This window comes from Sebastes umbrosus, chromosome 10 (genome assembly GCF_015220745.1).
Source record: "Sebastes umbrosus isolate fSebUmb1 chromosome 10, fSebUmb1.pri, whole genome shotgun sequence".
Taxonomy (NCBI): domain Eukaryota; kingdom Metazoa; phylum Chordata; class Actinopteri; order Perciformes; family Sebastidae; genus Sebastes; species Sebastes umbrosus.
Window position 1 is genome coordinate 18,707,220 of NC_051278.1, and position 26,813 is coordinate 18,734,032.

The 26,813-nt window shown below is 38.8% G+C and overlaps 1 protein-coding gene across 10 annotated transcripts in view; it reads left to right on the forward strand.

Moving 5' to 3' along the window:
• LOC119495851 (neurexin-1a-like) overlaps positions 1 to 26,813 on the forward strand; it is a 288,620-nt gene that overhangs the window by 236,365 nt on the left and 25,442 nt on the right. For 8 of the 10 annotated variants that reach the window (XM_037782730.1, XM_037782732.1, XM_037782731.1 and 5 more), the window contains 3 exons: positions 6,171 to 6,342; positions 13,514 to 13,603; positions 15,000 to 15,319. In XM_037782730.1, coding sequence (XP_037638658.1) covers positions 6,171 to 6,342; positions 13,514 to 13,603; positions 15,000 to 15,319 — 582 coding nt within the window. The remainder of the gene's footprint in view (positions 1 to 6,170; positions 6,343 to 13,513; positions 13,604 to 14,999; positions 15,320 to 26,813) is intronic. The other 2 variants (XM_037782739.1, XM_037782740.1) reach the window with 1 other exon arrangement.

Consider the following 26,813-nt stretch of genomic DNA (forward strand, 5'->3'; position numbering starts at 1 on the left):
GCCGTGACATCATTTTCAACTTGACACTCGCTGAATCTTTTCAACAGCAACGAAACGCAGGATCTGCACTTCATTAATTGTGTGCCGTATTGTACGTAATATGTCCGGCGTAGCAGTGTAGTTTTGCGAGCTGCCATTTTTTTAAAATTCCAGTTGTTATTGACTATAGCTTGGCTGTTTAAAAACGACAGTTTGTGTAGGATGTCCCATGCCACGCTAGTGACCATTCTCGACCAAGGTGGTACCAAGAATAGAGTGTTTCTATTGATCCACAACTTTTGCTAATGGAAACACAGAAATAACCGTTCTAATTGGACTGTTTGGTGGAAACGTGCCATTAATGTCAGACAGTGACAAGGAACCTTATGTGCAAGTGTAATGTTTGTACAGATACAGGAACAGATAAAGAAGAATATATTTATATGTTATTAAAGATTCTTCCAAAAGCTGCACATTACACTGCTTAGACTTGGCAAATCTGGGGAAAGTGTGCATTTGTCCATTTTGAGAATAGATGATTAGTTTTATTTTGTGACACAGTATATCTAAGTACTACAAGGTTGTACTGCTTGTATACATGTGATTTGTATTGTATATGATAAGGATTTTATAGAATAGAGTTTGAACTTTCATCTTTTACTACTGTATAAGTGTGTAATAAAAGGGAATATCCAGGCCCCACTGGTTTCCCCTAGAGACAATAGACCGTAGTTTGGTCACAGCCTATAACATCATTAAATTGTTTGGGATATTAGGGAGTTAATGTATCATATGGCGCTCCTGTGAGTCTGAAATTTAATTTCTGCAACCCCATAGTAGTGCTGTGTAGTGAATTTACTTCACTCTAAAAATGATATCTGAGTGACTGCATATACACGTGTTTGCGTACCCGTAATTGCAGGTGTATAGATGAATTACAGCATAATATACAGTTTATGGAGCACATGCTGCAGGGGCGGAAAAAAATCCTCTAATTATTCCATTACATCTGTAATTTCATTAACTAAGCTTTTGCAAAAAAAAAAAAGGAGATGCAGAAAACTGTCAGAGGTAATTAAAAGATAAGGTGAACAGTACCGTGTGCTCGCCCTCGCTACATTAAGACATTTAGCTTCTACAGTGAGAGCGTAATATGCCCTCAACACGCACACACAGAGACACATGCTGAAGGGATGATGGAGGTGCTCTCCCACCTGCCAGCGGACCCCTCGCAGACATGTGCACCGGAGGGAGATGTGTTGCGGTCCCGTGGCGTCGGACCGGTGAAATATGAAATGTGACGGGTGCACAATGGTTGTCAACATGAATGACTCATAAACAAGCAAAACATTACAGCCTACACCGTGGTGTTCATTTTTGCCGGGATTGGAGAGGAGGTTCGACACCATCTCAAATACCACTTCTCACTTCCTTTCTTTTTTTTTTTTTTTTTTAACGTTGTCTTTACGTGGGCAGGGGAAATATGCTCGCTCCAGTGAACCACTCCAAACGTGTGGATCATTTCAACTCGCTGTTTTGCACTTGTTTGAGCCTCGAGCAGATTATGTACAACATACCATACCGTTTTAACAAAAACATAAAGGCGAAAATGATTTATTTATTAATTGATTTATTATTTATGGGAACGCTGTTATGAAGTTTCATCGTGATTTTACAACCTAAGCTGCCATTAAAGGGAATTCTGTTGGATGACTTGAAGCGTTTAATACATATTTGTTCAGACATGGTTTTGTTGACATGATTGGAAGAAAAAAAAATGATGATGCTACTAATAATTACAAAAAAAAAACACACTTGGTCTGCAGAGGCTGTTTTGCGGCTTTATAGCTAGTAAAACAAGTATCTCTATGGTTGTATAATGAGTGCAGATGGGGAGTTTTAACGAGAAACTGACACCCTGAGTATTGCGGCAGCTACTCCACCCTCCAGCTGCAAGGATGAGAAGCATAAAAAAAAGAGCAGATTAGAGGAGAATGGTGGATCAACTTCATCAGTTAATTAAACTCTATTGCAGCTTGATGAGCAATTAATCAAGGCAGCGTGTAGAGTGTCAGGCAGGGCTGAGTTCTTCGGGTGCGGTATGCGTTGCACCGTACAGTATGTTCCCATGGGGGCAGCCCTGTGGGGAGCAGCACTTACCAAGTGAGCAGCCCTAAAATTGTACAGGGTGTACTGGGCTGGGTTTATGTAAGCAGCTATCAATCACTCTCTGACATAAGCCTGCACCCTATTAGAGCTCCAGGATTAGGCTCCTCTCAGTGCTGAACTAACTGAGAAACTTCTTGTCTAAGTAGATCGAAATTTCAGGAAATGTCGAAATGTATTGGATTATTATTTAGAGAAAAAAATAATATTAAAGCAGCCCTATCTCAGAGGGCAGAGGCAATAACAAGTGAACGTTAATCACATTAATCTGGGAGAAACATGGGCTCTAACCATGTCAAAGATGAAGCGTTGTGTTTTTCTCCGCCCTGAAGATTTAGCTCTTATCTTTCATCTGATATCTGACTCCCTAAAATCTGATGGTTTGCTTTTTGTCCTTTGTCTGTCACCCCCTTTCATCTACCTCTTCATCTCTTTCAAGACTGTGAAGTAGGCTTTTTTTTTTATGCTATGGAAATTCGAGTTGGCAGTTTGTGACTAAATGCAGTAAATTTATTAACGAGACCATGGGGAACATTAAAAGTCAATTGAAGGAGGCTATTAAAAGCAGGATTTTAATTGGGTTGGTCCTTCCACTAAACCTTTTTTTCTGTGTCTTCTCTTCTCTTCTCTTCTGTCTTTTTTTTTTTCCAAGAGCATTGGTACTAAAAAGTTCTGAATTAATGTGTTCAGTGTGTGGTAGTCCTTGAAAGAAAGTTCCTTATATTGAAATCACAGATTCTAGTTTCAGGTTAAATGGTGACTGCACATTCAAGTACTTAAAATATAGGTTTTGTGTGAAAATCATCCTTGGTGTGAGGTCTGATGGCGGCAGATGCTCGTTGTATATCTGCTGCCTCTTGCTGCATTTAGTCCTGCTGTCTATGTGGATCTTGCTGAAGGGTTTCAAGAGAAGAGGACAAATCTCTTAACATGATTGCAGCCAACACAGGGTTTTACTACAACACTAGCGTCTGCAGATCATCCACTCGCCCATTCAGTCCTGCAAAACTGACGCGAGCGGCTCTCACTGTAACCATCTGCTTTTCATTTTTCTCTTGATTGGTGTTTATGCCCACGAGGAGTCAGTAAATTGTGTTAGTACCGTAGCTTTAATGCATCAGATTATATAATCTGTTGAAATTACATTACAAAGCATACAATTGTCCTACTTTTGGTAACGTGGTGTGACACATTACAAATGGTTTTAATTGCACTTTAGCTTCTGGCTCTTGAGACATGCTCGACTCATTCTGCACTTTAAGGGAGCCGGGCTGTGTGTGTGTGTCTATATATGTATGTGTGTGTGGTGGGGAACTTGAAAAAGAGTCAGTTTTTGCATATGGAAGAGTCAGAGAGAGAGATGGAGATGTAGTATTGGCTGTGCTGACTGGATAATGACATGCAGAGTGCTGCGCTGCTGCTACAGTACCTCCAACCAGATGCTCCTTTCATTGCAGCTCATAAGCAGAGAGAGAGGCTGCACCAACATACGCACTCATCTTAGCTGCATTAAGCAGTAGGATTCAGGGACTGCGATCATGTACTGTTAAAGGAGCTTATTAGAGTAGATACCCACAGCATGTCGGTCTGAGGAGACTGAGGCTAAGCTGGGTTCAAATTTCATTTGAGATATTCTCTTAATGTTTCCATTGCTGATGTTTTTATGCTCTAATGATGTCAGTATTCACTGCAGTTTAATGATTCAGTCTCACAAAAGATTCAGTGATATCCTCTCTGCAAGCTTTGAAGCTACTTTAGGGTTTTTAAATTGATGATAAGGGTGTGTCTACAGCATTTTGAATGAGCGGCACAGACGACTGTGTGTGTGTGTGTGTGTGATGGATGAATGGCTGAAGCATACAAAATATAGCCCTTTTAAAGAAGCAGATGGCAGCATCACACAAAAGGCCAAACAGGTAGTACATGCTGTAAAGAGCATTGGAGCTCGAGGGGATACTCTTAACCACTAACTATATAATTTATTGGACTGATGTCATGAAAACGATAAAGGACAAAATGCACAATATGCCATGCTGTTAAAATGTTCATGCAGGTCGTATATGCATTACACATACACAGCAAAAAAGAAATTGCGACAAGAAACATTCCTCAAGGAGAGCATATGCTACTATATATGTTACTCTAGGGGGTGACAGATGTGAACACCATCGGACCACAGCAACACCAAATAGAGAAAAAAAGCTAATGACTTTTTAAAGTGTAAAAAAAAAAAAATATGCAGGCTTTTCCGATTAAAATCGCTGATTAAATTTGTTATTTAATAATAACAAAACACCTATTGCAGTATGTTCAGAGTTTGGTGGATGTCAGTGCCATCCCTGGTTCTCCTCTGGACTCTCCCCCTTGTGATGGGGCAAGCATTGTATGTTTAAAATGGGCTCCAGGCCAAAAAGCAATAACCATATGGCTCCTTTCATTAAGCTGGCGGCCCACTTTAAAAAGTGCAGTCCAGCTAATGCAGAATAAATGCTGTATACAGACTGAGTTTATGAAAAAAGTTTGTATAATTCAATCATGGTTATTCCATTAAGTCGTCAATGCATTTATACTGTACTAAGTCACCATTGCCCTTTATCCTCTGACTTGAATGACTTGTCTTCCAAAATTTACTGTAAATTGATATAAATATTTCATCATCAACACAAGCAAAACAAAGTGTCTCTAAAATAGATGTTTGCTCTCTTTAGAAATAATAAATCAAGATATTATGAATGGGTGTGGATGCATTTAGGGACTGTATGAAGGAGGAAGTTCTTCAAATTTGGCACAAACATCCACATGGAGTCAAGGATTCACGGATTAGATTTTGGTGGTCAAAGGTCAACGTCACTGTGATCTCACAAGACATGTTTTTGGCCATAACTCAAAAATTTGTATGCTGGTTATGATAATTTCACACAAATATCTAATTGGATAAAATCATGAAGTGATAACATTTTGGACAGGCATGGATGTAAACTGCAACTTAACTGATAGGCCGAGGCATACAACCGCAAGGCGGCGATTCTAGTTTTTAAAGCAAGGCTCTCTCCAGTGTTACTCATATTTTTTTGGACCCTCCCCAATGACAGAGAAAAATTGCAACACCCTTAACACAATAATATCAAAATAATGTAATACTATTGATTGGTACAATTACTTTTGCTGTTGTAACGAAAAGTGCAAAATTAATTAAAGATTTTAAACCATAATATTTTAATGGAGTAATAATGTTCATATAGCCACCAAATCACAAAATAGAACAACATTATGTATTCTGTATATACAGTATGTATACGTATATATGTAATATTCCAGCCGTTCTTCATTTTTTAACCAAGAGCTGTCGCTGTCACTTGATATGATTTGTGTAATATATGATGACAAAGTTAACGCGATAATAACCGATAAAGCAAATTTGTTTTAACACCACTAATTTCTTTAACGCATCATATGAAACTAGAAAATCTAAGAAATCCATTGGGACCAACCATACTTGTTGTAAAGGAGGTTAAATAACGCTCCAAACTTGAGTAACATTTTTGTCATGGAATTTTTTAAAGGGGTCCCTGACAATGACAATATTTATCATTGTTTTGTGAGGTTAACTGATTTCCAATAATAAATATTTACATACATTTGCATAAAGCAAGTATATTTGCCCACTTCCATGTTGATAAGAGTGTTAAATACTTGACAAATCTCTCTTTTAAGGTACATTTTGAACAGATAAAAAATATGTGATTAATTTGCGATTAAATATTTAAATCAAACAGCCCTATATATGATATAAGATGCAGAATAAAGTGAAGGTACCTGCTATAAGATAGTTACTAATAATGGTGTGCTCAAGAAATAACATTCAGTCACCTAAGAGCCTTCTCTGCTGTCCCAAAAAACTTAGAAGACTCTCCCTTGGGCTAAAAAATGGATTCATAATTTCCGTACAAAAACACTAGGCATTTCAAAACACCAATGTCTTTTGTCACTAAAAGCTTTTCTTTTCTGTGTTCTTCTCTTTTCAGGAAAAAGGAAACATTGCCGTTGTATTTAATGTTGGAACAGATGACATTAATATTGAGGAGACGTCAAAGTTTGTAAATGACGGAAAGTACCATATAGTGAAGTTTACGAGGAGTGGGGGTAATGCCACTCTGCAGGTGGATGACCTGCCAGTCATTGAGCGCTACCCCACAGGTGAGTAACCCACTGTCTTTAATCACATCTGCCACTGCTATACGGCGATAAAATGATATTAAGAGATTATCAAGCCAACTAGTGAAGCCTTATCTGTTAGGATGTGTTTATGTAGACTTGGCATGTGCGTTAATTGCTTTTTATTTTTTCTGTTTCCAGCAGTTGCTACGAATAATACAAGTGTTGTTGAGTTTTTTTCTCATCTCTGATGTTTATCGCTTTACATTAATCAATGCTGTTAAACAACCCAGGTCTATGTAAATGGGTTGCACTTAAGCGCTCCCTTTGTCTCAAATATAAACTGCATCAAAGGACAACCACCCACCCTGTCTACATGTCTGCATTATATTCCCGATATACATAAATAATCCACCTACAGTGTATGCTGCGGTCAAATCAATAGGCTATTTACAGACAAATTACCACTTTTACTGTGGCACGTAATTGTGTGCCAGTTCAATATTTATTTCTCTGCCAATAAAAAAAGATTGATATAATTAAGGCGAGGGGGCAGACAGACCTGTAATAACACAGTCAAACTCAATGAATACCTGAATTAATCTGTTGCTTACACAGAATTAGATACCAGATGATCAGCTACATTTAGCCATGACAATGCACTTACATATTAATCATTTTCACAGCATACACCACAATTACGCATAGACAAGAATGACGCTGCTTTGTCATTAGAATTACTAATAAAAATCATTTTCATTCGTGTAGCACTTTCCATAAACACAGTTTACATGGCAGTAGATGATGGATTCCCTTATTACTGGCCTGTGTAATGAGTATTCAGTAATTGAAAAAGTATAATACATGTAATAAGTTCCACATTATATGACTGGGATGCTTGCACTGGCACTTTCTTTTATAGTTGAGTGGTAACTGGTAACGTCTTATAGATGAAACATTGTCTCTGGGAAGTGGAGATTCATATTGGGGAAAATGCAAGCGCTGTGTAATTATATTTATTAGGGGAAGTGTGAAGTAATCCACTGTTGGAAATGGAAAACAACTCAGCAACACTGGTATGCTTATGTAGAATGTCAAGATGTTAGTAGTATGATGGCTCTCCAAAATAATTGAAATGCCTCTGCCTCTTGTGTTATTGAAATTGTTAACTTTTTAACTGCTGGCTTTGACAAAACCTATAGAGTATTAAAGGATTGCTATTACTGTATATGACTGTACAGTAATGCTTATATAAAAACACTAAAATTACTGTATGAACAAGTGTTTACTCCACAAGAGTAAAAACCCCCAAATCAAAAACATGTGTCAGATTATGAGCGTGCATAAGATGACTGGACAGCAGGACAAACGGAAGACAAATTCCACCTGTCTCTCTCCTTTTGCATAATGTCTGGTGACCTTTTTAGCTATGACCAGTGCATTCATCCAAATGAAAGAGGGTTTTATGACTGGGACTCAATCCTTGCTGCTCGCCTCAGGTGGAAAAGGAAGCTAATGGCTTTTGACATATTGTGGACACGGCAGAATGCACAACAGGGTTAAATGCCTGCATGCTACAATCTCAATATTCAAACAACAAACACCCTCAGTCCCCAAGATGCCTATGATACATGCAGATGTGCTGCTCATAAGCTAGATGAAGTCGGTGAAATAACTTCTTTAATACACACGGGTGCAACACTGAAGATGATGGGATATTTAAGTGTCACATATTGAAGGTTTTATTACTGCAGAGGGAAATATTATAGGGGTTAGATTCAGATCAATCTAAAATTAACCACTTTGTAAAACACTATCACTCAAGATCACTTATATACAGTAACTTTTAAAGTTCATAATTTATTGGTATCTTTAATGCCTGGTAATTAAAAACATAGTGGTGGTTGTTGGTTGGTTATTTGTTAACATATTGTAAGGGAACAAAACCTCTATATTTTGAAATCCTGGTCAATGTACTGTGAAATTTAGAAAGCTAGATAATGTCAGATTAAAGGTAGGGTCGGTAATGCTGAGAAACTAGCATGAGTATAACCGAATAACCCAGCCTAGTGTTGCCAACTCTTTCTCAAAGGATGGGTATTGTTAAGATTTTAACGGTACTACTACTCTTACTAATACTGCTTATCAATTTGGTACTTTAACAAACGCTCTTAACGGCTCTATTTGATGTTTTATAAGAAAAAAAACTAATTAATGATTTATTTTTTATATACACTGTATGTGAATTAACATTTGAGTAGCAACTACAACAGCATCGTTTTATTATTTAACTATTGTGTATTATATTGGGGAGTAATGGAGCTGTCTTTTCATTCTGACCAAAAATGATTGGACGGGCTTTTTACATTCCTGCGACAGCCACAGATACCAGATTTAAAATTTTTGTATTTGAACAACACTACCTACCCTAGCTTTAATTCCTCGTATGATAAGTGCTGAGTTGTAAATGCTGCGGGGGGAGAAGTGACCGATCTCATCCCCACCGATCATGCATCAGTGACAATGCCAAGTCCAGCTACCTTATTAGGCTCGTCGCAGACTAATTACATCCAATACACATCCAATCACAATTACTGCGCACTTCCTCCCCTCACCCCCAGCACACAAAGCCATTATTCTCTCAGCTCGCCTGTAGTTTGATTAGTATCCATGTATGCCTCTAACGCACTCATAATAGCAGCCCTCAGCCACTCTTAGGCCACTCACAGAACAACAGTGATTATAATAAGAGTAGACAGCAAAGATAAAAATGATGGCTGGAGAGTGAGAATGACAGAGTAGGAGATTATATGGGAGGGAGCGATCATTCTCAAAGCAAGGAAATAATTGCTGCACCAGGGCCTATATTGCTGCCCTCGTAATCTCATTAAAAAGTCTCGTACTGCTACATACTTAGGGGCCATTAAAAGTCTTTAGCACGATTATTAGAATCTAAAAATGTAAAACGCACACACAGACACATAACTAGCCTCGTATTTGTTGTAGTTAGCCTCTCTTTCCTTTATTCTTGCCCCGCTTTCATTCTGCACACAAAAGGCTGGGCAGCAACAAAAAAATCAGCCCCTTCTCCCGAGTCTTGGCCATGGAAGTAATACCATCACAATGGCGCTGCCAGGCCCGCAGGGTACGGCGCAGTATCCTATCGGAGCACCCAATGAACACTCGCTGCACACAAAGATAATGGAGAAGTCCCTGGCCTTATTCTTTTACTGTTATCAGAGCGTGGTGCACTTACAGAGCTCTCTTGTCTCTCCCTCCACTCCCCTCAGTTTCCTCTTTTTCTGTCCTTTCTACCCCTATCTGTCCAGCCCTGCCCCCTCTGTCGATCTCACCCGCTGTCCTGTTTTTTCCACCTTGCGGTGTGGAGTCTGATTTGTGGGATGCGAAGGGGAGGAGGGTTAGCTTTATCCATCAAAGCTCCATCCTATCTGCTCTGCTTTCTACTCTGTTCTATCCATGAGCCTATTCAGCCTATTGTGCAAGCAGTCATCACTGAGCATGCTTAAAACAAATGGTGCAATGGATGCCACGGTCACAGTAGAAAGAAAAGGGAGCAGAATAATAAAAATAATAGTGAGATTTGTGTAGGTCCCTCCTTTTTTTTTTAATTCTCCCGGCTCCATGAACAGACGAAGCATTTGCATATTTGTACATTTAATGTGGCGAGTGTCCAAGGGCTTGTAATGAGATAAAGCTCCCACCTTATCTGACCACTTTATTAACAAAAAAGAAAACAAGTGAGTGAGGGCAAAGCGGGTCAGTTGGGACGGCTCAGCTGAATCGCTGCTGTCTGGCGGTGGAGATAAGCCAGGCTGTCCCATACCAAACCAAATCACCACTCAGCAGCAGTCACAGGCTCCGCTCGCGGGCAGAATGAATGGGCTCTGCTGCTGCATGGAAGCCCAGGGGATAGCATTGTCTAACACTCCGGTGTCCCATAGTGGGGATCAATACACGATCAGACCTTGATTATATCCACACTTAATTAACCTCAGTATAAGGATAGACTCAGCGTGCCACGGGGTGCAGAGCCAAACGGATAAAGCGCTACTGTCTTTGAAAATGGAGCATGTTTTTGCACAAAAGTAGAGGATTTTGGCACAGCGGCACACTGTGTGTGAGGATAAGTGTGTGTGTGTGTGTGTGTGTGTGTGTGTGTGTGTGTTAACTCCTGCCCGTCTTTCTAGTAGTAGTTCAAATTGTCATTTTTGTTAGAAAACTTTGATAGCAGCATATAGAGAAATATAAAAGCTGTAATTCTAAATGAAAACTGCAAAACATGTTTATACATTGTGGCTGTCAAGGAGCTAAGCAAGCATGTGTATAATGAAATTCACATGAATTAATAATGAATCAATCAGGGATAATGCCTTTGAAATGAGTGTTGCTCTTCTTCCGTCTGAACTCGTACGTCCTCGCCGTCCTCCAACAGCTGTAGGCTAACTGTTCTCCAGAGCCCAGTTGGATGCTGACCTCTCCTCAGATGAGGTGTCACAGTAGCAGGAAACGGAGAGGTGACATAACTAACACCCCGTGACTGACAAACGGAGGTGACAGGAATTAACAAAAGCCCATGAATCCTTCATGGCAACAGCAATTAATGGATTATTCATTAATTTAACACATTCAAAAATATAAGGAAGTGCAGCTGTGTGTGTGTGTGTGTGTGTGTGTGTGTGTGTGTGCGCGCCTGCTTGTTTGTTTATTAATTTGTTTGTGTGTTATACTTCCATCATGCAAAGCGCTTAGGAGAATTAGGTGGTGCAGAGCTCCAGGAGCCTTGCATAAGGGAAATACTGTGTGTGTTCAACAGCAGGCAGCATGGTAGACGTTACATAAGCTGAAGGCAACTGGAGGCTGGTGTTGCTTCGCATCCACCTACCTGGAGGAAGCTTAGTGATTTTCTAGCCGCAGAATAAATTAAATATATTGTTCAGTAATTCTTAGTTATGGCAAAACTGTGCAACCACACAAGTTTTGTTTTTAATGAATAAGTCTGGTGATAGGCTCTATGATAGGCTATTGTTCCTGTTGTTAACAAATCCCATGAAATGACCAAAAACAACAATGAATTGTTCCTACAAGTATTGCCTGTGTGTCTACACCTCTGGGCCACAGAGCTCAATTGTTACTATTAAAAACACATCAATAAGCTACACCGTTGCACTGGGTGACATGTGCCTTCATTAACATGAACCTGGGCACTGTAGTTTATTGAACTCATTTCAGTCAATCCCACAGACGCCGTCCCGCTGCCGTAAATACTCACTAGAGCACCAAACTTGTTTTAATCTGCAGCTGGAAATAGCCCCCTACAAATGCAATATTTTCTCATGTTTGAGTAACGTTCGCTAAAAACTACAGTGCCCAGCTTCTTGAGGAAATCATTAAGCCTTTTTTAAGGATATATTTGGAAACCGTTCTAACCACAGACCTTGTTTCAAGCATCTAACTAAAAACCCATTCAAAAAAACAATTGACTTCTAGACGAGGGAACTGAAAGTACTAAAATACTAACTCATTTCCTGGTTTTAGGACTAATGAGTACACTACACTTACATGTCATTTGAAACTCGTGACCAATTTATGTTGAAGATGACGTCCATGTGCGGGTTCAAAGGCTGATTTTTGGTTGCACTCTGTTTAGCATGAAGGTGCTCCATTTAAAGTGGCCTGATTAATGGTATAGAAATGTAAAAAAATAGGTACACTAAGTACTTGTCCTGAATGTGCAGTATTGATTCAGAATAGCTGAACATTGTTCCAGAAATGTGGCTCACTAAATAACATTCAGAGATCCACATCAAAAACATACACAGTGTTCCTGTGTGGCTTTGTTGCAATGCAGAATGTATCCGTCTACGTCAATGTTGAAGGAGAAGTGTTCCACCAAATCTCCTTCACAAGCCTTTGTGCTCCGACCGGGCACAATCAACTGCAGCCAAATTCCATGAGCTGTATAGCAAGCTTTAAACCCTTTTCTGGTAGCTGATCCTCTACAGTAATTCAAGCTGATGCGATTAAAAAATGTCTTTTTATGCGTCTTCTTACCTCTAAGACCTTTCATCAGTCCAACTGTGCATCTGTTACAAAGTTACCTCCGCTCCTTCATGTCTCGCCGACTCTTTCCCCTCCGAAGCTATTCTCCACCGAATCATTGTTAGCTACCGGATCTTTTATCTGCCAGAACTGAATTAATATAGTTGATGGGACAAACATTGTCAATCTGCCGGAAGAATGGAGCTGACTGAATTCAATCTGTGCAGACAATACCGGGGGGGAAAGCACTCAGAGACAGTGCCACTTTGCTGAAAGTCTTCTGTTCTGGAGAGGTTATTGGCCTTGACAAAGGGGTGATGCAGAGTTTGCCCTCATTAATGCCGAAATGCCCCTCCAATATTGGAGTGGAGTTTTTCTGGAGCTGCCTTTTCAGTCTTCTGACACTTTTTTGGTTCATTCTCTGAATTCTTTTGGAAAACTACTTTTCCATTGACAGAGATATCATCAATGTGTAATATTTAGACAGTCAAACTCATGACTTTTCCTTCCTTATGACTCGTAGCTTTTGTCAAAGCCGTTTTATTGAAGATTTCACAGTGTATGTATCTACTTTGACATTGTCTTCTGACTTTTCTCTGACCAGATCCTCTGAATGTATACTGTGTTAATTGTCGTATTGCAATTAGCTCATTATTTCTTGTCAATTAGGCTATTTATAAATGGGGTGGGCATTTGTAATATGTTAAAGTTAAATTGTCCTTTAAACCATAAAAGGTTGATTCAACAATAAATTTAAATGATGTTATTTTTGATATAATTAGTTTAAAAGCCAGTTAAAAAGATATAGAGGGGAAAGACAAATGGGATGGAAACATTTGGGTAAAGTTTTTGTAATAGAAATGTATAAATCTGTGATTTGGGTTGGTTGATAACATAGCAGTAACCTAGATGAAACATCTGCGTGCTAGTCCACTTATTTTCAATTAATATAGGCCTAATTTGTTGGCTAAAATAAAATAAAATGAGTGAAGTTTGTTCAAATAATGTTTTAGTAAATATTGTTTTTTTAAATATACAAAACATTTTAAATATAAAAGCATTGTGCAGTTGTATAGCTCCAGCATTAAGTATGAACATTTAACCTTTGACCTTACAGATTGTAACCACTGAAATGTCTCTTTAAACTTTAAAGGCAACAATGATAACGAACGCCTGGCGATTGCTAGACAGCGAATCCCATACCGACTTGGTCGAGTAGTTGACGAATGGCTACTCGACAAAGGTAAAATCACTGATTAAAATTTCAAATAAAATAATTTGATCATAACCCAGTTGTAGCAATATTTTGTAAATAATAAACCTAAAAAATAAATGTTCAGTAAAACTTTAAAAATAAAATGATTTGAACAGTTAAATATTTCATACTTTTCATAATAATGTATTTATTTTATAGATGTCAGCTGTTTTAATACGTGTTTATTGTCAACTTAAGGTTAAAGGGACTGTAAATATGAATTTAAATCCACTTACTGAAGTAATATCAACATTGTTAAAATGGCTATAAATTACTGAAGCATTTTGCTGTAAACATCTAAATGATAAATTTAAAAGTTCTTGTTTAGTCATTCATTAGTTGCTAAGTGTTATTTGAGACACTTTTGAAACCTCTACAGTACAGTACAGTACTTGGTGTCATTTGATCTGTTCTGATTAAACTGTTAGCAGTGATAAATAGAGTGCAATATGAATTGGCATCAGAATTCTGAGTCCCTTTAACAGACATTGTAAATATGTATAGGGCATTAGATCAAGGAACTGTAATATAAAACAAACTGAGTGCATGCTTTGTTTTTTATAGTTCAATACCTAATTCATATTTTTCACTTTAAATGTGAAATAAGCCCTATCATCTTTATGTTTTGTTTGTTTTCTGTTTGCGTTATGAAAGTGTTGTCATAAAAACTATTTTTGGGTTTTCCATGTGCCCAACCATATCCGTTCAAAGTTTAATTTCCCTTGGTTGCTTTTGCTAAAAGGATGAATAGTTTCCCATTTCTTGAAGTGTGTCCTGCTTCCTGCGAGATTGCACACAAGAAAAGTCCAATTCTCACAGCCTGTAGCCATTTTTAGGTTTTTTTTTTTTTCATGCTTGCTGTATACCAAGTTTGTAAATCTTAAAATTTGAAGCAAACATGCAAGATAACATAAGCAAAGCATAATGACATATGCTTCTAGCTTTTGTTAGACAAATGTTTTGTATATTTGTCTTAATTCCTAGGCAAATCTCTACAAACACATTCTCCTTTATATTACTTTCATGATTACGTTATCTTTTCAAGTGAAGCTAAATCTATTGCATTCCCACAACATTACTACTTCTGGTTAATCTTTTTTTTTCATGTCATTTTAGATTAGGCCGCCCTTTTAGCAAAGCTGCATTGATTTTCTAAATCCTGTGTTTTTATTTTACATGTTTGTTTTTCCTTTTCATAGGCTCATCTCATCTTAATTTCTGCAATAAATTACCAGGGCTTGCCTCTACAACCTGTAATTTATTGGTCTCATTAGCCACTGGGCAAATAATCTGTCTTTGTCTTTATTTTTTTTCCTGTTCGGTAAAAGTGGCTGAGTCCACAAGTCCAACATTCTCGTATATATGTAACATTGTTTTCCCACAGGGCGGCAGCTTACAATCTTCAACAGCCAAACCACTATACAGATTGGGGGCTGGGAGAGAGACCGGAGTCGATCCTTTCAGGGCCAGCTTTCGGGCCTCTACTATAATGGCTTGAAGGTGTTCAACATGGCCGCGGAGGGGGATCCCAACATTAGGATCCAGGGCAGCGTGCGGCTAGTGGGGGATTCGCCCTCCTCTATCACGCCGCAGTCGAGCACCACGGCCAATCGCTCGGAGACGTCCACGTCCATCATGGAAATAACCACCACCACGGCGTCCAGCAGGCGAGTTAAACAGACGACGCCACGAGAGCCTCAGCAGGTAAGATCGTCTTTAAATGATGCGACTTTCACTCATGTCATTATTGTCTCAACTTGATCCACTTTGAAATACTCACAATGCACAGCGTGACGTTAAGAACATCCTGGATTAATATAATACATTTCATCATTAAGCTCTTATATAGTGGAGCCTTACTTAATTGTGTCATGCCTGTCTTCTCCTTGAGTCCTCTGACCTAAAAACTGAAGGAAAATAAGTGCATTGTCCCACCATTGGGAGCAGCGCCACAGGCACAGTGTTGAGCGTTTCTCCCAGCGCAATCAGATGTGCCACTGTGTGTGTGTATTAGAGTGATAGCCATCATAGGGGTCCTCCATCATCTTTATCTGTCCTGCATGAGCGGTGCAGCATCTGCAGTAGCATATTACATCTCAGATGTCACAATGTGTGACTAAACAATGCAACACAAAACGTATGTCCTATCAAATGAAATGGCCATCAGACCATTCTGGCGCAGCCCTTTGCCAAGAACAGAAAACACTATGAAAATTAATTATTATGCCATTTAGAAATGTGTTTGTGCCTGTAAGAATCTCATCTGTGCAACGGCAAGTCCTGGAGGTTCTCGAAATATATAAATATGAATTTAAGAGTTTTCTTTATTTGCTTGCATCACCGCATCGGGAATTAGCTTGCAACAAACATGCTGACAGAACGATCTAGGAATACCTGAGCACTGAACAGAAGGTGGTATTGACTCATTAAGGTCACAAAGAAAAATAGTTTCAGTGTTGTTGTTTTTTATATCACAACAAAGAGAATAGTCAGAATGTGGGGTGTTGTTCATGGATTGTTGGTACAAAACAAAAACAGAAGCTTCATGGCCCAAAGGAAATTTTCCGCCTGTATAAACAAATCAAAAAGTGACCTCATTGAAGAAGCATATGCTTTAATTGTTATGGAGCCAAAGTTGCTCTGTGATAGAATTCAATACTGATTAATGCTGAGCTTATTTGTTTAAATAATGGTCATTTTTACATTATATGAATCTCTCAAGTAAACCCTGATAGGAAGCAGGTAATATGTAATTTAAACCATGAAGATACTGACAGTTATACATGCAAGGAGAACATATACTAAGTTAAAATGTGTCAGAATTTAAAATATTCAGTGAGTCAGTTGCAGGGAAAACATACACAGTAGCTTAAATCAGTCATTTTAGTGTACGGATATGCCTGATTTAAGCATACACAGTAGCTTAAATCAGGCATAGTCGTACACTAAAATGACCCTTTAATCAGGGCTTAATCAGCTTTTACAAATATAGTTTAAAAACATTTTGGATTTAACTCATTTTGGATTAATCGGATTGGCTAAAGGGAGATTATAGCCAGGAAGGGGGTGGGTTTCACTTCATATTGAGAAACATACACACAATCAAAATCGTTTGATTTTAATTCCTTTTTGACAGATTCTATAACTTTTTTTTTCTGCCTTTACATTTTCACTAAGGCAACAGTTAATGCACACATGTCTCTGGATATTTCAAGGATTTATAAAAAAAAAAAGAAAAAGTGTCAGTTCCTGCAAAGTGCAATGCTGTGTTGATTGGTTTTATTGTCCAGAAGTAAATTGTTTTTAAACCCATTTAAATTATATTTTCATATTGTGGCTTTTGAATACAATGCAAGCATAAAAAAGCCTTGAATGCTGATGTATCTTTGAAGTCAGGCTTAAGCTTTTATATAGAGCTTTTTAAAAAGATCAGCTATATTCAAGGCAAAATAAAATGTCAGGTTTTTCTCCTTTTAGTGGACTGTTCAAGCTCCAGCTCATATTATAAAATGACAAACTCCCACAGATAATTTGCATCTAGTTTTCAACTTAGCGGCAGTAAAGACCCCACATTACTGGCCGTCTAACTCCCTCTATCTCTCTCTCTCTCTCTCTCTGACCATTATAACCGTTTGTGTAAGGGTCTGCAGATGTTGACAAATAATACAATCATAAATATTGATCCAGTGGAATGGTTTTCTCTCAGACTCAGCATGGTTCCTGAACCGTTGCAGGAGCATGTAATGCAGGCGAAATATCACACAATAGACTATAATTATATCCCGGCGCCATGTGGTGTTATAAATTGCTACCAAGGAACCAAGAGATTGGCAGAAAGGAACAGGCTTGATAAGATGGATGCCCGCCTCTTTCAGGCCTTTTCATCTGGGGAGAAATAAAGTGATATAAATGGCCGTGACAATTCAGAAATGCGGTGTATTACAGAGATATTTATTAATATACACACAGCATATTTTCTGCTATAGATGCGAGCTGATGTTTGGATATCTGACATTAAGCGCTTATGCTAACCCAATTCTGATTGAATGGTTTAATCAATAACAGTTTACCTTGTTGCAGTCATGTGTACAGCTATTGGTTTTGATGTAAGCAGCGTAATATACAGTTCAGTTATTTTTTAATTGTATGTTCGATCCTTTTTTGGGGAACCTACTTGTTTAATTTGATGTATCAGTACGACTTCAGGCAGGTTAGTGGTGATACTGTGATGTTTTTTTTTTGGGCAGAATTCATTTAGAAACGTACTGTCAAGTAATGCTGCAAGCTCACCTTTAAAGTGGCATATAAAGGCTTGGAAAAAAGGAGAATAGTCAAGGCTAACTGTTGGTTTAGGTGTTATCTAATGCATTCACACAGAAAGAAAGGTCATTGGATTAAAGAGATGCTCTGTGATGTAGGCGGAGAGATGAATGAGGCATGCAGAAACGTGTGCATTGGGAGACGTCAATGTGTTCAGTTTGATTCAACGTGACGACCTTCCCATGGAGAGCCCACGCGGTAGGACATTTCTGTCTCAGGACACTACACTTAGAAAGACGGCGTGTCTGGCCTCTGTAAAAAGAGATGGTGCATTCACTGTCCTTTCCCTTGAATAGTCAGCATTTTAATCATTGTCCAGCTGTTCTTGTCTCCACTCTGATGGCGAATGCAATTCAGTGAATGTTTTTATATCCTGAGAGCCTTGCATTACTGGGACACGTACATTTTTAGTATGATGAGCCCCAGTGGAGGTGGAGAATGGCTGACACTAGCGGTAGCAGTATCAAGCTCTAGCCATTGAAGCTCGGTAAAAGTGGTGCTCCAGAAAATGTAGATCCCGCTGTTAACAAGTGCAATAATTGGATTCAAAATAATAAGAAAAATAGTTCTGAGACCTTTTATAGGCCTGTCTAACAATGAGAGGTAATTGTCAAGGCACTTTGGTGTTTACTCAACACACAGATATCCAGTTAAATTCACTTATTGTAAGAGCCTATTCTTTTCAATATCAACATTTAAAGTGCCTATAATTATGTTTTCTTAATAAATAATGGTTCACATGACATTGTGCAATGTGAAAGGGTTCACTCCATGACAAAATAACAGACAAGGGTTGGAAATTAGCACCAGCCGCCAGCCAAATGTTGGTAAAATATGCTGGTGGCTGCTAGATTGGCTTCAGTCACCAGCCAAAAAAACAATGGTAATCTATTGAGTGGCTGGTAGATTTTAGAATCCACCAGCCACAGTGGCAGGTGGACAAAACAGTTTATTTACAACCCTGCCACGGACACGCAAACAATTAGCGAATGCAACTAGCTGGTGAAAATAGTGGAGTAGCTTGTTGGAGAGCTCGGTGACAGACGCGAAAACGCCAATGGCCCTCTCTAGAGCCAGTTGTTGTGAGAGTAGTATAGGTCATTTGGAGCAGAGCCAGTGTGTAGAGAGTGTGTGTACGTGGGAAGTGAGTGGTGAAGCAAGAGAGAGGGAGAGGCGGCGGCGGCAGCAGAGGGAGTGAGTAACGTTATCAACTCTGGCCCAAGCAGGAAAAGTTAACAGAGTTTGGTTTGTCCGTTCTGGGCTACTGTAGAAGCATGGCGGACTCTGTGGAGAGGGGACCCGCTCCCTATGTAGATAGAAACGGCTTATTCTAAGGTAACAAAAAACACATCCATTCCTATTGTGAGATGATTATACACTAAAGAAAACATATTTATTAATATTATATTTCATTTCTACTAATAGATCCCCCTAAATGTTACACACACTGTCTCTTTAACAGATTGTCAGTAAACTGATGTCCACGGGATTGTAATGGTGAGAGAATACTAAATGAAACGGAGCTTGATACAATAATCTTAGTAATCAGTTTGCTTGAGAGTACACATAATCCCTCTGATACTGTAGCTGATTACTCTTGATACATGCCTTTAATAATAAAATAAGTTTGCAGCCAACACTGCTGTCTTGCTGTGCAGACATGGTCAAAATGCCAGCACCATTAAATCTTTCAGCGACGCTGGCTCTGTAGATTTCGGGTATGTCTTCTTGCACTATAGCCCACTTATCTCCTAGAGGGTAAAGTCAGTGTTAATCATCATTAGTGTAATGATTTCGAAGGGTCTGGGGAGACTCTGGCTTCTCAGGTGCCCTATCAAAAAGTTCTCTAAATGCTCGACTGGGGTTATATTGTTATTGGATACTGTGGGCCTTGGCTTATGGGTAGCATTACATTAATGTCATTCTTCTCAAACCACTGGGTGTCCACTCATGCTTTATTAACAAAGAATATCATCATCTTGGAGCTCACTGGTCTAATCAGGGAAGAAATGCACCATGGGAAAAAAGCTGATGAGTCAGGATTGTTATTTTAATAGCTATTATTAGAATCCCCCGTTTGCTTAAGGGATAACGGATTGATTCAATTCCAGGACTTACAACTGACTCAAATACAGAGATAGTAAATAACAGTGAGGCATAGCTTTGATGTTACCTTTACTGTGATCGTATCTTCCCAGACTAAGAGGTTCTACACTTTCTTTCTTAAGCGTCAGATATTCTCTATAATGGCTTTTTTTCTGCTGTGTACTTCCTGCCCTATGCAGGGGAGGTAGCTTACTGTATGGGCCTGACTGTCAGGTCCTAATGAAGTGTCTGCTCCCTGTAGCGGTGCCTGGTCACATCCAATTAAACCACTTGTGTATGCATTCACAAACAATGAACCAGCTACTGTACACGTACACCAAGAAGTGCTACTCTCTTCTCTTGTCTACTGATGTGTTTTGGACTATTCCTACCTCTGCTTTATTTATTTATTTATTTATTGCTTGGGAAAATGAATGCTTGGAGACAAATTTGAAATAAACAGTACTGTATCTGCTGATGTCAATTTTGAACCCATACTGCCAACCCATATAAGTCCAATTGGAATCCTAGCTGCCAACAGAGGTGGAAGAAGTCCTCAGATCTTTTACTGAAGTAAAAGTGGAAATACCACAATTTAAAAATACTCTGTTAGAAGTAAAAGTCCCGCATTCAAAACCGTACTTAAAGTTACTGTGATAAACTTTTAACTGGTTATGAAACAGTCTAGATGCAATACTGATGCCTCAATATGACCTATTTCAGTAAACAAGACCATCAGTGAGAAGATTGGCTATTTCTATATACAGTAGTTATTCTAAATGCTTGTCATCGGGGCCCCTGCGAAATCAGACGAAACGAGTAACAGCACGCAGGTTCACCAGAACCAGGACTGAGCTGGGCAGATGTTCAGACCCAGCTGCAGTAAAATGAGAGGTTTTCTAAAGGGAATCTGGTGCTCGGAAACACTACCTCTTCTGTCCACAGGGACCGCCAAAATCTACACAAAACGAAAGTTCCTCGTAGTAAAGTTAAGTAAAAGTATGTAAGTATAATCAGCAAAATGTGCTTAAAGTATAAAAGTAAAAACACTCATGCTCAATGTTACATTTTCAGATGTTATATTATTGTATTATTATTATTGATGCATTAACATGTAAGCAGCATTTAAATATTTTAGCCGACCGAGCTAATTTTCGCATTTTATATACCATCAGGTGGCTTAATTTACCTTATAATAATGTGTTGTATTTTATAGGATCATTATATGTTTTTAAAATTCTAATTTGAAAAGTAACTTGTGACTAAAGCTGATAAATGTAGAGGGGTAAAAAGTACAATATGTCCGTATGAGATACTGTATAGTGAAGCAGAAGTATAAAGTAGCAGAAAATTGATGAATAAAATATAAAACAAATGAAATATAAAATAAGTAAAGTACCTTAGAATTGTACTTAAGTGCATTACTTGAGTATTTAGTTATATTACACCACTGGCTGCCAATGGTAAGAGGCGCTATCAGCTTTATAGTGACCTAGCTCTTATTAATCTGTCTCCATGGTCCTCTACCAAACATTTTAATCAGTTTAATTTGTGTGATAGCTCATTAAAAAAAAAAAAAAAGTAGTGGAAAATCTGCAGACATAGTTCTTTTTTATATATTTTAGGCAATATTTGACAACTGATGCAATTGTGCATGTGTCTGCATTAAATACTAAATACATGGAAGCCAAAGCCAGTACAACAACACGTCGTGTGTTTCAGCTTTTTCAATTGCTGGTGGACGAAATGAAGGAAAATGTCAAACTGTAGAAAGATAGCATTTAATACCAGATGATACTTAATCAAAACCACTCAAGGATAAGAGATAGCGCCCTATGTAGCTGTTACCCTCCCCTCAAAAAAAAGACGAAAGCCTGCTATCTGGAAGAGCCATTGAGAGCTCTTGACAGTGATGGATCCTCAGCTGCATTGCTCTGTATTATCAACCCTGGCCAGCACACATACAGTATATAAATCTCACGAGCGGTCATAGTGTGAGACTGCCAGTGCTGTCTGCAGGAACATCCTCTAAAGTTTGGTATTGTCTTGAGCATCATGGAGACTCACAAGGACAGAAAACTCCAGGAGAACAATATTGTATAAGATCTTACTGTACGGTATGCGGTATATACAGTAATGTTACACCACTGTTGCTCTGTTTCAGGAATGCATTAGTATGTAGAAAACAATATCTGGTGTGTGTTTTTCTTCAGTCAGTGTTTATAGCTATTATCTACCTTTTTAATATTCACACTCAACATTAATTGTCAGTTCTGTTTTATAATGCAATTAGTATCTACTCAATAATTTGACACTTGACTCAATGTGGCAGACACACTAGATCAGTGGTTTCCCAGTCATTTTTTTAATCTACAGTATTCGTCCATTATGATTTTTTTTTCATTCGTTTTTTAATATGGTGATTCCACTTTTATTGCTTATTTCTTCCCTTTTGATATGTTAGAAAACGTGGTATAAAAAACGTAGTTAAAATTAATGTTGCCTCCTTTTTAGCATACGGTTATAAAAATGTAGAATAAAAGCAGCCATTCTAGCGGCTCTCTGAGATTGTACTAAACACACAATATAACTCAGATTGATGGGAATGTCATAGGTTTGTTGATATTTGGTCGCAAACCAAAGTGTTGGATACATTTATATTTTTATCTGGTGCAAAATTATTAAAATGTATACTCAAGGAAGAGTAACAGTCTATCCAATCGTTGGCAAGATAAACCAAAAATGTCAACCTTATGGTGGTGGTAGAGGAAGTCAGTCGGTACAAACTTTTGTGCCAACGCATTCATTAAATGTCAAGCTATTTCCCTAAAGAAGTTCAAACTTTGACCTGCTGGTGGTGCTAACAGTAAAGTCAGAGGATCACCAAAGTCGTCAGGATTTCTGCTCTATACGGACCTTGAATATCAGATATAAGACAACCCTCTCCTTTTCAAATATATTAGAAGCATTGTCTTGTATCCAGGCCTATATGGTATGTCTTAAACACAACTAATATTTGACCTCATCTAAAATTTCATGCTTGCCGTGCTTCTTTCACAACCTTTATCGCAGAGTGCAATTTCTGCTTTGGAGCTTGTTGCTGGTGGAGATTCAAGAAATGCAGATTATAGCCCGTCCCTAGGGAGAGTGAATGGCCACTATGTCACATTATTGCCACCAAATAGCCAATTGGCCCCACTATTTCTGAATTAACCCTAGGTGAGGTGGGTGTAATGGTCGTTCAGGGGAAGTGAGGAACATTCAAAACACATTGTGTGGGCCATTTCATTTGCACTCACAGCACACGGTTCAGTTCCGGCCGAACTGGCTTGTAGTGGCTTTGTTTGTCTCGGTCCCCGAGACGAGGGGCAGGAACCTGGCCTCTATAATTCACAGGGATAATCGAAGATTTGACATGCTGCACTGCTACACCTTCAGTGCAGTATTCGGGTACCTCGCCGGCTCTCACAAACACACTATAATAAACTTAGTGTCACAGTAATCTTGTGGTGAAAAATCCTCTGCAACTTAGTATCCAATAACTGCTCAGTCTGCAGCTTCTCTTCTTTTATAATCACCCATGCACTATGTCTCTTTATTGTATCTCATACTACCTTGAGGCATTGTTGTGATTGTCTTGATACCGGTAGGGATTATTGTTTTACAAGCTCAGGCTGCAATAAGTCTGCACAGCCTAGATTTAATACTAATCCTGCATGCATCAATACTCAGACCTGGGACTTATCTTGGGTATTAAGCACTCCTCAGGCAACTGAGACACATGCACTGCAGGTTCTTTAATTGTGCTTCATGATATGATACTTGGATATGAGCTTAAGGAAGATTCAGTCTTAGATGCATGAGATCTACTGTTGAGATTGCATCTTTAGGATAGATATGTGCAAGTCTCCATCAAAGCCAAATATCTAAAACCATCATTCTAATAAAAAAAAGAACAATCCTGGAGCTTCATATTCTACCTGTTGTTAGTGAATTTAAACTCATATAGATATACAGTTACTAGTTTTCATTGCGTAGCATTTGTTCTCTGGGTGATGTAGCATTAGAGCCTGTTTGAAGACACTTATGATCAGACTGATTGGCACCAATCATTGAAATTAAATTTAAATCAGGTCACTGTTCACTTGCACCACATTTTTTTTTGGAGCTCTACAGGACATTAAAAACCCGTAACCTGTGCACTTCCCATACCCTGAACTTGTAGGAAGCAGTATAGTCTAGGTTCGACAAAGAAAGTTTCCGATATGCGTCGTTGAAAAGGCGACACCGAGACCAACATCATCATTTTCAAGCTCTGTTTGGTAAGCGAGTGCAATGGGAAAAAGTGACGCGAATGCATATTTTCTTTTACATTTACATGTGATGACTTTTAAATGTCAGTATCATTAAGTTAATTGAGGGGGGGCCCCACCTGCAGTGGGCGGTGGACAGAATGAAGCAAAAAGAGAGACCAGCTCACTCCCCGCCAACCGGCTCTCCAGGGTTAGGAGCGTCCCTCGGGACCGGCCACTGCCCTGGAGGATGCACCGGCAGCTGCCAATGCAGCTCTCTCTCTCTGCTCCATACCGTCAAACCAAGCGGCTGCTCCATTCTCACTTTAATCGGAACATAGAGAAATGGTGCAATCATTGCCAAGCTTTTCTTTCTTCAAGAGAAAATAAAATATAGTGAATGAGGGATTGGTCGTGCTGCCCCACTACTTACTGGAAATAATGGCTCACTACAGGATTTAAAAATGCCAATGCTACCCAAATTGTACTGGGAAATGTAATTAAATTGCATGGACGAATGCATAACTTCTTTCCCCCCAGAGTACCTGTAAATTGACTTTAGTTTCCTGAGCAGCGCCCAAATTTAGATTCAGGAACTCACCCCCGAAACAAAAGCAGACCCTGTGACAATGGCTACTCCATAACTTACAGGTTGTTAAGTGAGTGCTAGTGAGCCTACATTACTAACTTGCTCTTCCAGTTGCCTAACCTACATTTGTTATTGTTGAAGATTAGGCATTTTGTGTTTAATCTTGTGTCTGTCTTCTCTAACAGCGAGATGGTCATCAGTTTCCTTATTTTTCATTTAAGTTTTACCAAGCTATTAAGCACACGGGCTGCTCACAATAGCACAATAGTTGCTTTTCATTGACATACTGTATAATAAATTAGTCATAAGGCACTTTTCTCGTCAACTAATGGAATAAAATGCGAGCATTCAAGAAGAAAGCCAGAACTGCGTTCTGAATAGCTGGCAGTTAAGATGAATGTTCCCACTCATTTTATTGCAGACTAAAAAGCATAAGTTGACTTTGTTTGTTCATTTCATGGCATTAAGTGTTGTACCCATCTGTGTTTGTGCTGGTGTCAGCCTTGTGATAACAATTCATATACACACCGCTCTTTCTGCTGAATTTCATAAAGGATGGGGTTTTTTTTAAGATGGCTTTTATTGCTTTTTGTTGAAAGTCATATAGACAGAGGAAAGATACCAGGCTGTCAGGTAAATGGTTCGCAATTTGGTCACCGGTGAACTCAAATGACGGTTAAAGTAAATGCAGTCTGCCCATCTCCAACAGATGTGGGAATAACCCACATGGACCCACGTCCTATTAGAATTGTCATGTAAAAAGAGAAATCTCGGTTCTGAAAAGTAAATATTAAACTGTCCTCATCGCTTGTTCTTCTATTTATTTTGATTTCCTCCTTTTGTGGTTGGTGCACATTTGATAAGAGACATATTTTGCTTGGATTCACTTTATTAATATATGTGATTAAATAGAGTGAGTTGCTGACTTTTAGCTTTTTACTTTGAATGTGCTGTATAATTTAGTGTAAAAACATTGTTTTAGCAGAAACAGTAAATATTTTGAATCGAGGAAGTTTTTCTTCTGAGGAATTACTGACCATTTATCAAAGTAAGCATTTTTTTCACATTTTTCTTTAAAATCAGCCAGACCCTTCCTTTATTTTTCTTATTTCACACGATCAAATCAGTTCAAATCAGAACCAGTTTTGTAACATTGATGCCTGCACTGGGTGGAGCAAAAAGGGAAATTACTAATTTGCAAAGATGATTTGATGATGTTTTTTTTCCTCTCTAGTCTCATTTTTGTATTAACAGAAATTGCTCTTCACATTGCAAACTAAGTTGAACTGCTTTATTGTAAGATGAAAACCAGACATACAGGAAACACACAATGTTCCACATTAACAGGGAGAAGGATTCACTCTCGAGTCTTACTCCATTCAGAATAGTAAACCCAGCTGTCTCATGGTCTTAGAGACATACTGCAGTGTTTAGCGTAGTGTGTCAATGCCCTGTGAGGTTGTGGTGCCTTCAATTATTCACAGAAAGAAAACATCCTCAGGATAAGATTTCCCCTGCAATGCAGATGTATGGCATTGACCATCATGCTACTGAGACACTGCAAGCTTGAGGAAAAAAAAAAGAGCGATGGCTATCAGATGTCTCGCTTCAGCGACAGCTGCACTATTGATTTTTCTCGTTTTATTATATTTATTGTCATATATTCTTTTATAAAAAAAACACCTGGTGTCACCCACGTATCCAAGCTGAAGAAAAAAACAGATTGGATAATTCATGTGTAACAATCATTAGATGAGAGCAGAAACGGGCTGAATTGCAGGATGTGCAGATGGACACCTGCTCGCCTGTGCAGCGCTTGTGTGTCTTGCTGACCTCCCCACCTTGCTCCATGAAGTGAGGTGTGTGTTGTTGAAGGTGGCCCTGGTGTGCGCTGCCCCAGGCCCCAGTCATG